This window comes from Protopterus annectens, chromosome 2.part0, assembly GCF_019279795.1.
Source record: "Protopterus annectens isolate FY-2018-M chromosome 2.part0, PAN1.0, whole genome shotgun sequence".
NCBI classification, from domain to species: domain Eukaryota; kingdom Metazoa; phylum Chordata; order Ceratodontiformes; family Protopteridae; genus Protopterus; species Protopterus annectens.
Window position 1 is genome coordinate 494399681 of NC_056728.1, and position 14679 is coordinate 494414359.

Sequence of the window (14679 nt, forward strand, 5' to 3'; positions counted from 1 at the left end):
GGTATGACCCTGACCTTGAGCAGTATCCTACCTTCACCAAGAATGATGCCACAATACAGAGATAAGATGATCAGCTTTAACAATTGGCTTAAACACTGGTGTCATTCAAAGGGGATCCAGTATCTGTCTGCCTGGGATGACATGCTGGACAAGCCACGCTGCTTCGCAAGGGATGGCTTGCACCTGTCACCCTGGGATTCGGATATTGGCAAAGGCTCTTGCCACCCCCATAGTGCCTTTTTAGGCAAGGCTCAAATTCTAAACCTACCACCCTAGAACACAAAAAGGAAAAAACTAAGGGTAATGCTGCTCAATGCCAGAAGTCTAAATCTCAAAATGCACGCCTTTTCGAGGCCCTTCTCAGTATGGAGAACATCGATGTCTGTGCTGTGACAGAAACCTGGTTCAAGGCTCCTGAGAGCACCCCAGCGATATCAGGTTTTACCTCATATCATGCGTTTCGACCCCAAAATCCGCACAATACCAAGCAAGGAGGGGGGGTATCCACATTCATCAAGGACACCCACACCTCAAGACTGGTGGCAGCATGATGCATCGGAGACCATCCAGGTGCAATTAACCATAGGCAAGACTGCTCTGCAAATTGTAGCATGTTACAGGCCACCCTCACAAACTCAGGAACCTCACATGGCCTTCCTGAAAACACTAGAGGGGATAAAAGTATCACCAAACACCATCATACTAGGTGACTTCAATTACCCTAATATAGACTGGGAACACTACTCAAGCCCAAACACCCTAGCCCAAAAGTTCCTGGAATTCATAAACTCAAATGCCATGGAACAACTAGTCACCATCCCACAAGAGGAGATAACATACTTGATCTCATCATCACGAACATGGGAGCACAATGTTCAACACGGAAGTATACCCCTCACTGGTGAGATCAGATCACAAACTAATCTCGCTGGAGGTCTTCATCCCACCCCACCTGAAATAAAAGACCACAGTAAAGAACTTCTCAAAAGCCGACTTCACACTTCTAAAGACTAGTGTGGTCTCCTTTAAGGCCCCGAGGCGAAAACAGTACTCAAGCCGCTGAATCACTTACAAATGCCTTCTACCAGCACCTACAGGACTGCATGGATAAGGCAATCCCAAGCAAAACAAAGACTCTTTGTACCAAAGGCAAGCGTCCAGTCTGGTGGACCCCAGCCATAAATAAACTCTACAACAAAAGGAGGAAGCTACTACAAGATAGAGCAAAATCCTTAAAAGGTAAGACACCCTTGATCACTATAAGTAAAACTAAGAGCTCTCATAAAATCATCCAAAGCAAATTTCGAGAGAAAAATAGCTAAAGACTCAAAAGACAATCATAAGGCCTTCTTTAACTATGTTAGAAACCTAGGAGGAAACTCCCAGATATGCTCAGAACTAGTTCAAAATGATGTGAAGATTACTGATCCCACGGACATTGCCAACATACTGGCTGACAGGTTCAGTGCAAACTTCTCCCCTCCCCAAAGGAGAGATATCTATACCAAACGATTTCAGCCCCCAAACATCTCCAGCCCAAGTGAGAACTGCTCTCCAAAGCAAAAACACAGCATCCATGGGACCTGATGGTGTCCCCGGCTGTGTGCTCCATGAACTCAATGAGGAATTAAACCCACAGCTAGGACAGCTGTTTAATCAAAGTCTTACCTCTGGATACACCCAGGAGTGGCGCACTGCAACTGTGGTCCCACTTCACAAAGGCGGTGCCTCCACCGACCCTGGAAATTACCGGCCCATTAGCTTGACAAGCCTTATCTGCAAAGCCATGGAGAGGATCATAATGGACCTCATAAATAAAGACATAGGGAATTTGCAGACTTTGGATCCAACCCAGTTTGGCTTTGTCAAAGGCAGATCATGCCTTTTAAACTTGGTTGACTTTTGAAACAGTCACCAAAGCCATTGATGAGGGAAAGGCAGTCCATACAGCCTACCTCGATCTGGCTAAGGCCTTGATACAATACCCCACTCGGGTATCATTGAAAAACTCATCAGCTTAAATGTTAACCCATACATCACAAGATGGGTTGCAAACTGGCTGAGTGACAGAACCCACAGGGTCAGAGTTGCTGGCGCCATGTCAGACTCAAAGCCTGTCACAAGTGGTGTCCCACAGGGCTCAGTCCTGGGCCCACTCTTGTTTGGCATCTACTTTTCCAAGTAAAAGCAAACACAGGAGGGTTATGGCTGACAAAGTTTGCAGATGACTGCAAACTGGGCCATAGTAGAAAACACATCTGACACAGATATCCTTCAGAAGGGTCTCACAGAAGCGGATAACTGGTGCCAGAGCCACGGCCTAAAGTTAAATGCCAAAAATGCATAGTCATACCCTTCGGGAAAAACAAGGTTACCCCTAGCTACCAAATAGGGTGGCAATCCACTGAGCACAGAAGAAGTTATCAGGACCTGCGCACCCAGGTTGATAGTAGTCTGTCATTCAACACCCATGTAGCTAAAGTAGTTAGGAAGACCTTCTACATTACCCACCTTATCATGAAGGGATTCTCATCTAGATCAAGGGAGGTCATAGTCTCCTTTACTCATCACTCATCAGACCAATGATTGAGTACAATGCCCTGTTCGAATGTATCTGACCCGACACTTGCAGCAGCTGGAGAGGCCACAAAAGTTCTCACCAAAAGGATAAAGGGTCTCAAAATATGTCCTATGCTGCCCGACTGAAAGAACTCCAGCTCTATTCAGTCGCAGCTTGCTCAGAGGTGACCTTTGCCTAACATACAAGGCCATGTCAAACCCAGATTTGATGAATATGCTTTACCTCAAAAATCTAGATCCATCAGAGCCACAAGGCGGAGACTTAAACCTCGACACGGCTATTAATAGGACGTGCTGGAGGGATAGATTCATCACCCAAAGACTCCCTATGCTGTGGAACAAAATCCCGGTACATGTGAGGCAGAGCACCTCGCTGGCCTTGTTCAAGAGAAATCTTGACCAATGGATGGGAGATCGCAGATATACCCCAGGGATTACCTCAGTGTCACTGCTCGACAGAGGCACAGCAAAATAATGGGTATAGTTCCCAATACTAAAGGGGTGGCGTAAGCCACAAAACGATGGGCTAGGCTTGTAAATGCCCTTGGGCAGATAGCCTAGTATGAACCTATGAACCTATGAACCTATGAACCTAGAGTTGCTAACCAAGCATTCTTGCCTAGCATACGCAGTAGCTGTTGTAAAGTCAGCATTTTGAATTTTGGAATGTCCAGGAACATGAGTTCTTGTGCAGAATTTGTCCAACTGATAGTTTTGAGGAGAGGCAAATAGATCTATGTCTGGGCTCCACCATTTATGTATTAACATGCTGAAGATTTGTGGATCCAGTTTCCATTTGTGCGGGTCCATAAGATTTCTGCTTAGGTCGTCTGCCAGAGTATTTTGCTTTCCTGGCAGGAATTGAGCTTGAAGATGTATTTGGTAAGTCAAGGTAAGTCAAGGCTGTGTTCCACAAGGCCATGGCTAGTCTGCAAAGGGGGTAGGAATGGGTGCCCCCTGCTTGTTTATGTACCACATAACTGTGGTGTTGTCCGTCTTTATCAGTAGCTGTCCTGGATGAAGTAAGTCCTTGAAGGCTGTCAGAGTACTCTGAACAGCTAGCATTTATTTTTGGTTGATATGCAGATGCATTTGGTTTGGGCTCCATTTGCCCTGAATGCATCTCCAGCCAGGTGGGCCCCACCAAGCATAGTCTGAAGAGTCTGTAGCTAGGGTTTGGGTGGCAGGGGGTAGAGTGAATGACAGTCCCTTGTTTTGGTGACATGTCTCTGCCCACCAAAAAAACTCCTGTTGTAGGCAGGGAATGAGAGGAATCATTGTTTCCAGGCTGGGACAATGTTGACTCCATAAACTTTTAGGTACCATTGACATTTCCATGCAGTCTCGCATATGGAAATAGTAGAATGCAGGATGCCATGAATTCCAAAGCCTGCAGAATTTGTCTTGCAAATAGCTGGGTTTTTGTTACCATTTGTTTGAAATATGTTGCCAATTGCAACGGTTTGTCTGGTGTGAGGTAAGCCATCTGGGCAGTTGTATTCAAGCTTGCACCCAGGAATGTAATTATTTGAGAGGGTACCAGTTGTGATTTATTTTTGTTTATGGTGTACCCTAGGCATGCTAGAAGCCTTTTTTGCAAATGCCATATGTTGAAGAAGAGTGTCCTTGTCCTCTGCCTGAATGAGACAATCGTCCAGATAAGGATAAATTTGAATGTTTCTTTGTCTGCAGAATGCAATTACTGGTGCCAGGCACTTTGTAAAGACCCAGGGCACAGTAGATAAGCCAAAGGGCAGTGCAGAGAATTGGTAATGCAAAGAACCTGCTTTGAAGCGGAGGTATCTTCTGCATGATTCCCTTATTGGGATATGCAGGTATGCCTCTTTTAAGTCTAGAGTTGCTAACCAAGCATTCTTGCCTAGCATACGCAGTAGCTGTTGTAAAGTCAGCATTTTGAATTTTGGAATGTCCAGGAACATGTTCAGAACCGATAAGTCCAGTATTGGACGCCATGAATTGTCTTTTCTGGGTACCAGGAAAAGTCTTGAATAAAATCCTTGTCCTTTTTCCTTTTCTGGTACCGGTTGAATAGCCCCCATATCCATGAGGGACATGGCTTGTTTCTGGACCTCTGCCCACTGGTTTTGTGACAGATCCGGCCATCCATTTGGAATTGGCAAAGTATGGAAATGAAATCTGTACCCCTGGGATATTATGTTTAATACCCACTTGTCCTGGGTAATTAACTGCCAATTTTGAACATGAAGTGCTAGTTCTCCCCCCAAGGGGGGGCTGCCAAAAGATAAGTGCTTGGAGATGGTAGAGGAAAGTCATTGAGACTGCTTACTGTAGGGCTGTGCTTTGTTTCCTCCAGATTTGGAGGTGGAGGCACCCCATTGCTTTGACCTGTAAGAACCCTGTGATTGATATCTGTAGCCTTTTGAGCGCTTGGGTTTGCCCTGAGTGGCTCTGTTGGACACAGGAAAGGACCAATGTTTAGTAGGCCAGTGCCTACTGAACCTGGGTGGCTGCACTTGCAAGAAATCTTTTACAGATTGCATAGATTTAGCTTTGTCTTCCATTTTCTTAAAAACCTCTTCTGCCTTATTGCCAAACAGAGTATCATGCTGCAAAGGAGCATCCAACAATTTAGCTTTAACATGATCAGGCAGATTTTGCTCCTTGAGCCAGGCATGCCTTCTAATCACAGATCCAGTAACGGCGGTCCTACAAGAGGCCTCCAAGGAATCAAAACCACATTGCAAAGTATGCTTTCCAACCTGTTCTGCTGAATGCAATAAATCCTGTAACTCTTTAATCAGAAATCAACATAATTTTCTGTTTCAGTAAGCCCATAACATGCTGTTGATATTTAAGCATATGAAACTGGCAGTTTAAAGCCCTGATTGCCAAGGTTGCAGACGTATAAACCTTTTTACCCCATCTATCCAGCGCCCTGGAATCTCTATCAGAAGGGGTAGGATTTTTGGCTGTAGAACCCTTAACACCATTGGGACCCTGAGAAATGGTCTCAGGATCAGCAGCAGGATTTTTGAAAAGAAATTTGTAGGAGTCAGGAACCCTGTAATATCTGTCTGGCTTACTAGTAGCTGGAGGCAGGGAATCAGGAGTCATGCTTGATTCCAAGAACACATCAACAACAATGCCTAATACAGGAGGTATTGCCAAAGGCCTATGCTGAGGAAGAAGAAAGAAATCCCTAAGCCTCTTTTTTGATTCACAGAAGTCCTGACTCTCCCAGTGAAAATAGTATGCAAAGTCTCTCCAAAAGTGTAATCCTCAGGAGGAGATGCAGATAGGATGGATTCCTCTGCATCAGATTCCTCATACGGTGGAACAGAAAATTCCTGATCAGAAGAGGAATCAGAAGAAATGGAAACCTGATCTGAAGATTCATAATCAGTGCCTTACCTAGGCCTCTTAGTGGGGGGGGGGCCTGATCAAGGTAATTAAATCCTCAGCCATTTTGATCATCTGTTTTTTAGGCATAGGGGCCTGAGCACGTGGCTCATGTGTCAGTTTTTTTAGACACAGAAATTGTTTTTGACCTTGTTTTTGTTGCTGGCGTCGGTTTAATATAAAAATGTTGAGGCCTGAAAACGCCCTCAGAAGCCGGTGCCTGCTCAGCAGCTCTGGACCCATCCAAGGGAGAGACATCCGTGGGTTCAATACTTTGCGAATCTCGCGGCATACCAGACTCCGAATGGGTCTCTGTAGAGGCCTGCGACTCAAAAGTAGCAGGTATCAGGGGCTGCAAAAGCGCCTCACTGAGTACCGGCGAACCGGCGTCTGGCTTAGGAGAAGCTTTGTCGTCGGTTTTGGACCTCAACAGTCTGTCTGTCTTTTTCCTTGCGGTTTTTGTGAACTCCGGTAGTCGGACTGCTAACTGACGCCATTTCAGGGTAGTTAAATCTTGAACCAAAATATTTAGAATCAAAAATATGCAGACGCTTAATAGTGCATTGGTTAAATTTGGCACATAACCGACAGCAAGGCACACTGTGATCAGGGCCTAGGCAAGGAATACAGTACAAATGAAAATCCTTATGAGGTATTTGCTTCCCACAAGTAGTGCAATTATTAACTTTTACTGACATCGATAAGGAGCAAGAAAAAGTTTCCCCAACGGGGTACTTAGCTTTAGTTTGAAGACTTCGGTTCTGAAACTCGAAAACGAAAATTTCAGGAGTCGGCCGACCGGCACTTGCGAACTGCTTCTGCTTCTGGCACCGCGCGGCAAGAAAGACAGATTTTGTCACTACCCTTTTAAAATCATCCACCACCACCTCCTCCCTCCTCTAGCATGCAAACTATGAATATCATTAATTCCTCAAAATAGTCCACCTGTATGCATCACCATTCACTCTTACCACTACTGTACACACTTTTTTTAAGCTCGCATTTACTGTGTGGAATGGTATTCAGTCGAAAACCTGCTGCCTCCCCACTCTCAAGATTTCAGAACTGCACTCCTCTCCCATCTGTTAGCCTCAGTACAATGATGATGCTAACCTCAAACTCTGACCTACATAACTTTTAATATGCTTGTTATGCCCAACTATTTCATAAAACTCTAACAGATGCTTATGTAAATTTGATAAAAGTCCTACTATGTTTACATTGCAGTATGCATGTGATATATATCATTTTTATCCTTTGTTTTTAAGCTTTACAGTCAGTCTTAAAATTAACTATGCATAAATATTGATGTCTGTGTAAAAAAAAAAATCATGCTTTATACCATGTTTAGTGTTTGTGTGTGTGTTCTGTGACCTCGGTCACTGCTGAAAAAGGTTGAGGAGTCTACAAATATTAAATAAAATGGGTACTACACAAAGATACAGCGTCTTACCTTGAAGTTTCTGAATAATTCTGGTACTCCTGCTAACGTTTTGCTTCAAATCTCCCTAGAAAATAAAAATAAACCTTATAAACTTTTTGTACCCCCCCAAAAGCCTTTTTAATTAGTTTTTCAACTATAGTGCAGCATAAAATAACATTGTCTAAGCATGATAAACCCTTGGGATATACAAAAATTACATTTAAATGAAGTGCTACAAAGAGAAGCAATACAGCAATACAATTGTTTTAAAGTACATTTGAGCAAGTAGTCACCATAATGGCAGATTAATACTATCACACGTCTTGGCAGTCCTTAAATATTGTTATAAACACCACTCACAGTCTATCAGATGGCTTTAATTTTTTTCTCAGCAGTGGATACTAGTACCCCCTTGTCAACAACTCAGCTGCTACCCAAGGTGCCAGTCAAGAGTCCTGGAGCTCAGTTTGACATTCACTTTGCAGAGATCAAGCCTTATAAACCATATTATTAACATATAAACAATCTGAGCATATGCACTGCAAACATTTTGTGAAAGACCACCTTTGGCTTATCATCAAAGTTCACAGGTCACAACCTGCAACAACTTCCCATGGCAGCATAAAGGAAAGGTGCCTTCTAGACAATGCAGAGCACTTAACAGTGAGTACCAAACTATGTGATGCAAACTTAGTACACAATAAAACCTCACACTGGATAAGTAGTATTCTTTATACTGCAGCCACCCCAAAAGACATCAATCCTTAAACTGCTGCTCAGCTACTTTACCATCCTTACAACTCAAATTGTGCAGGAGCTGAAAAGAATGTTGTCAAAGACATCAGCCACAGACCATCCGTGACTTTATTCAAAAAACATGGCACCAGAATAACGACATTTGAAGCTCAACCTAAAATATTTAACACTAACAAGGAGATGAGGTAAAGACTACTAATGTACAACACTTAAATACACAGACACACTACTTCTGTATCCACAGTCCTTGCATACAAGCTGAATACCATGTCACATACTTCACACACTGAGACTGCCAATGAGAGGTAAACATGTGCAGTGCACATGAAAGCACATGAAATGCATTAAAAACATTTAACTTATAAGCCAAATAAAAAAGATATGTACCTAGCATCTCGCCCATCATTCTTGACTGATGGGTTAGGAAGGGGCATTCCCAAGATCTTGTTTGCTGATATAACAATTATTTAAACATACACACACACATATATATATATATATATATATATATATATATATATAGAGAGAGAGAGAGAGAGGGGATATATATATATATATATATATATATATATATATATATATAGATATATATAGATATATAGATATAGATAGAGAGAGAGGGGGGAAAGATATCAACACCTATAACTCTTTACCAGACTCAGAAGAGGGTCAAGGACCAGTTACCAAGAGTAGAACCACCTCTCGTTCTTCCAGAAATCAAGGAAAGGGGTCAGGTGGGTGGGATGTAAGAATGAAGGGCGAGATGGACAACTCACATGGAATGTTATGGTAGGTACACAAATTCTTTATGTGTAGTTGTCCTATCTTGCCCTCATTCTTGACTGATTCTTCTGGGGTGGCTCAAGGGAGTACATTCTCCAGAACAGTGGAACCAAAAAGGGCCCTGTCCCTGGAGGCCATGTCTACTTTGTAATGAGTGATAAAGGTATGAGGCTTAGCCCATGTAGCTGCTGTACAAACAGTATCAATGGGTAGCCTAGTATGGAAAGCAGAGGAAGTAGATACTGCTCTTGTTGAATGCGCTTTGATTCCTTGTGATAATTCTTATGTGCTGAACTATAAACAAACAAAAATGCATTGAGACAGTCAGTTTGACAAAGTAGTTTTTGCTACTGGAAGACCTTTTTTATTTTTTGAATAGGATACAAAAAGTTGTTCCGATTTTCTAAAGTCTTTTGTTCTATGTAGGTAAAAATGCAGTTAACTATGAACATCCAACTGGTGTAGCCTGTATTCTGCCTTATTGCTGTATCTGGGGAAGAATACTGGTAGTTCAATAGATTGAGTAAGGCTAAACTCTGAGCACACCTTTGGCAAAAATGATGGGTTCGTACGTAATGATACTCTATCATTGTGGAACAGCATGTGTGTGTATCTTTCGTCTTTTCCCGGTTAGGGGTCACCACAGCGGAACTCCAGTCCGCTAATGATTGGCGGTGGATTTTACGGTGCCAAGTTGCCAGCCTGATGCCCAACCTTCAAAGAAGGCACACCCATTCACGCACGCACTTACCTGCATGTCTTTAAACATCATACGACCGTGAGAAGGACATGCAAACTCCAGACAGAAGGAGCTCCAGCTGAGAATCGAATGGGAGAACCTCTTGCTGTGAGGCGACAACGCTAAACCACTGAAGCACCACAGCCTGGAGGTTTAATGGACAAGGCCTGCAACTCCGATACTCTTCTGGCTGAAGTGATGGCTACTAAGAAAGCAGTTTGGCAGGATTTATTGATTAGCAAAGTTTGCGCTCTTCGTCGCCCTGCTGAAATGTGTTTCCTTTACTTTTACTTGAATGTTGTGTGTGTGTTGTAATATGGGGAGTTATGTATATGTATGGTGCATTTTGTATTCATTGCATCCTTTATGAATCATTCACCTCCCCCTCCCATTTTATTTTTTTTTGAAGATTTTCAACACTGTCTGTCCTGGACGACATACTGGTTAGTGTGTCCTGTTTTGTCTTTTATTTTGTTATTGTTATTGTACATATTATTGCAAGACAAACAGGTTTGAGGTTTGAATCATCTCACTGTATCTACTTTTCTGGGTAATGGGTATTTAGTTCATAATTGCATTTTTTTATTTTTATTCATAAATGGATAGAGAAAGAGAAAGACATGACTATATAATGTTGGGTTATACTGTTGACTAATTGAACACAATGGACTGCTATCTAATTGGAGAGTACAAGTAGAGAGTTTGATATGGATTTGCTATACTGTACTGTGTTGCACTTTTAAAGGGAGTGGATGCTGCAGTCCTGAGAATGTCTTTATCTGCAGACACAACAATGAAATATTAAGCTGCTTGCTAGCAGCAATCTGTTCATTAGTTATAGATTACAGAACTCTTCTTTGTGGAATTACTTAGATGACATTTACTTCTGCAGAGAATGTGCATATTTATTGATACTGGTGGATTGATGATGGAAATGTTCTGAACTGGGCAGTTTTGTCATTACTGGTTCATGTGTTTTATTTCTTTGCTTACTGGAAACATTTTTAAAATAAGTTATATTATACAATGTAATTTAAATAAATGAGGAAGAGTGGAGTAGATCAGATGAGATGTCATGTAACTTTATGTGCCAGATGCATTTTCTATAAATATAGGTTTCATGCAATTTCAGTGGCAGAAAATTTTGCTGTTCATGCTGCTCTCTTTTCATTGTAGATTGTATTGTTTATAAAATGGCTGTCTGTGTTTGTGCTATTTGCTTCTGTGCACAGAGGAGAGAGGTTGCTATTCTCTACTTTCTGAGTTGTAAGGTTTGTTTTATTAAAGGAAATTTCCATCTACTTGCTTTTTTTAAACTACATTACAAGGTACATCCTTTCTTTTATGCATTTAAATAATTAAAGAAATGACTGGACTGGTTTTCTTTGGGAAGTGATGACTGCAGTGGGCTTTTTGGGGTGGTTGGCAGGTTAGATATTTTAAATCACACGATGATCAAAAGGGGGAAGAATTATTTTGGACAAAAGGACGTTGAAATTCCATGGGGATAAGGGTGGCCTGATATATGGTCTTAGTAAGTATGTACCTCTTAAGAAGGCTTTTGCTAGCCTGTGAGACATTATACTTGAATCTTCATTGCCAATATGAAAATTTGAGACAGCGGCTAACAGAACTAATAGTGGTCGCTGCAGCTCCTTCATTAAAAAGTTTAGTCAAGAACTCAAGAATAGATGAAATGGATGCTGAATATGGGTCAATACTATTTTGAGTGGCCCAGATAGAAAATTTCCTCCATTTACTGAGGTACAATTTTCTTGTAGATGATTTGTGAGAAGAGATCAAGATGCATCTTACTGCAGATGAAAGATTCTGTGACTTTGCTATCTTGGGAATTGGAGCAGCCAAGCTGTCAGCTTGAGGGTTGAGAGAGAAGGATGAAAAGCACCTGAAGAATGTGTCAGGAGATCTGGTACTGGGTCCAGGATCCATGGCTCTTCCTGTAGATGATGCTGCAGGAAGGGCAACCAAATTTGACGAAGCCAGTATGACACTTATCAGGATTAATGTTCTTCCCAGTGAACTAGCTTTCTGAAGTACTCTTGGTATCAGTTGAAAGGAGGGGAGGCATAAAGGAGATGCAGGGGCCAATTGTGCACGTGTGTGTCCCTCGGTGACTCCCCAGGTGGAGGGATCAGGGCAAAATAGTTGCTGCATTTCGTGTTCATGGATGTGGTAAAGAGATCGCAGCAAGGCTAGCCCCATTTGCGAAAAATAATTTCCGCTACATCTTGTTTCAGGTACCACTTGTGGTGCATTAGAATTACCCTGCTGAGCTTGCCCGCTATCACATTGGATTTCCCTGGGATAAGTGTTGCTATAAGAAAGTGCTGCGATGAGGTCACCCACTGCCATACTCTGAGGGCCTCTCGACAAAGGGGGTAAAACTTGGCTCCTCCTTGCTTATGTACCATACAACTGACATGTTGTCCGTCTGAATCGCAAATGTGCCTGGAGGAAGTGCGTGTCAAAATGCCTGCAATGCCAGTAGCACTGCTCTCATTTCCAGCACGTTGCTGTGCAGGTGAGCCTCGTGTTCTTCCCAAATGCCTTGGGCTGTCTTTCCCTGACAATGCCCCCTCCCATCCTATCTGGGAAGCATCCGTGGTCACTGCGGCTGATGGGGGAGGTAGGGTGAAAGGACTATGGTGACTTGATCTGAGTTTATCCACCAGGCTAAGTCCCTTCTGTAAGATTCTGTCAGAATTATCTGGTATGACATCGGTAAGTCCTGCACTGACCATTGGGTAAAGAGAAGCCACTGCAGAATCTGCATGTACATGCAAGCTAAAATTGCTGCCATTGTCCCTAAAACTCTGAGAACATTTCTTGCTTGTACTCTCATTCTCAAAAGTAGGTTTTGAATTTGCATGCAAAGAGACTGTATTTGTTCTTGTGGAAGAGTTACCATCATTGTTACAAAGCTTAATTCTGCGCCTATGAATGCAATATGTTACGATGGTAATAAGGCAGATTTTTCGTACTTGATTGTGATCCAAAGTTGAGCACATAGGGCCTAAGTATTGTCTATTGCCTGTAGTAGTAGCTGCTTGGTAGTGGTGGTAAGGAGCCAGTCATCTAGGTATGGAAACACCCGAAATCCTACATGTCTCAGGTGGGCTGAAACTACTGCCATACATTTGGTGAACACTCTGCGGGCTGTAGTGAGCCCAAAGGGCAGTGCGAGGAATTGGTAGTGATTGGCTCCCAGCCAGAAGCGCAAGTGGCTCCTGGATGGCCTGTCCATCTTTATGTGGTAGTACACATCCTGGAGGTCTAAAGAGCACATCCAATCGTCTTTTCCCAGAAAGGGAAGAATTGACTGCGGCATGGCCATCCGGAACTTTGTCTTTTCTACTGACTTATTTAATGTGCTGAGACACAATATTGGTCTCCAGTCCCCTGTTTTCTTTGGAACTAAAAAGAATCTTGAGTAAGTTCTGGATCCTATCTGGTCTGTGGGGACTGGTTGGATGACTTTTTTTCTAGCAACTTTTGAATTTTGGTTGCAGTCTGATTCCTCTGACTGGGTGGAACATCCAGAATTCTTCTCAACGTTGGGGGAGGGGATAGCATACCCTCTGGATATGATCACTTTGCACCCATTTGTCCTTTGTGATTTTTAGAAAGGCATCTGGGTACAAAGACAAGCGACCCCTGACTGCCTCCAGAGTACAGCAGTCGGGTTTCCCTTCAGGAACAGTGTTTGAAAGGGCTTACCGAAGAAACTCTCGGTCGCCCTTATTCTGCAGACTCCCTCTGCCGCATGGCCGGCATCTTCCATTATTACCCCTCCTCTGCCCCTGGAGGGGGGGTTCACCACGTGTCCTGAAAGGCTCCCTGGGTTTTATGGAACCACATCTTTCCACCCTTTTGACCCTTAGGATATGGTCTTGAAGGAGTGGAAAAATGTACTCCAATGGCAGAGTCTTTCCTTCCTGCTCACACCTGGTCAGGGTTTCCTTTACTTTGGGCCCAAACAAAGATGAGCCATCAAAAGCGGTGTTGGGAAAGGATGACTTGAAAGGTTTTGCAAATGAACACAAGTGCATCCAGGAATGTCTAATAAGGGCAATTCCTGAACCTGCTCCTCTGCCTGCTCCATCGGCTGCATACGAAATGAGCCTCATGGAAGAGCTGACTATAGAGTTTAGGGTGGAGAGCTGAGAAGTTACGTTATCAGAGACTCCTGCAGCTACATTACCCTGGAGAGCATCTCCAAGCTCCTTTAGGAGATCTCTGTAGCCTTGCAAAGTGAGTTAGACAATTCAGGGACCGTAGAGTAAAGGTAGCTGATGAGAACATGCACTTCCCATACCTGTCCAACGCATCAGACTCTTTATTCAGTACATGGACAGCTGTGGACGTCTCAGACATCTCTTTTTTTAGTGGCCGGCGCCACCACCATAGCATCTACATAGCATCTACTGGCACCCCCTTGGTCAAGAAAGATCTGCCCTCTGGTGCAGTGATAAATATACCCAAACACAATTTCTTTGAAAATGTTCTTCTGAATCATGTTACATATACATATATTCAGTATTACAGGTTAACTGTGCTGATATTATCATTAAAAGCACTAAGTAGCTGGAGAAGAATTTCTCTGAAACTGACTACACAGTTGGCACATGCAGGCACGGCATGTTTCACAAGTTCAGTGAGTGTAAATAAATTAAGGTTTGCAGCAGTGAAGGTGTGTAATGATTAGATTTGTCATTTCAAAAATCGTGCACACTGATACTCCCCCTAAGGAATGTGGCTAAAGCTACTCCTCCTGAGTGTGTGCACTGACAGCAGCTTCAACAGGATTGTTAACAGAATCATAAGACGCCAAGGTTGTTATCAAGCCACTTAGAAACATTTTTACACCCAGGAGGCCTCAACCTATTCTGTGTCTGTGCAACAAAAAAGTTGACTGGATTCATAGAGAAATTGGTGGGCTTCTACTTCTAAAACCAAAGATATTAAGAAAGCCAAAGTTTCTTTCCTAATGTTAAGG

The 14679-nt window shown here is 42.9% G+C and overlaps 1 protein-coding gene across 2 annotated transcripts in view; it reads right to left on the reverse strand.

Moving 5' to 3' along the window:
• The window catches only part of GOLM1 (golgi membrane protein 1), a 1295551-nt gene that overhangs the window by 880685 nt on the left and 400187 nt on the right, over nucleotides 1-14679 (reverse strand). For both annotated transcript variants that reach the window (XM_044060901.1, XM_044060899.1), the window contains exon 4: nucleotides 7415-7469. In XM_044060901.1, the coding sequence (XP_043916836.1) occupies nucleotides 7415-7469 (55 nt within the window). The remainder of the gene's footprint in view (nucleotides 1-7414; nucleotides 7470-14679) is intronic.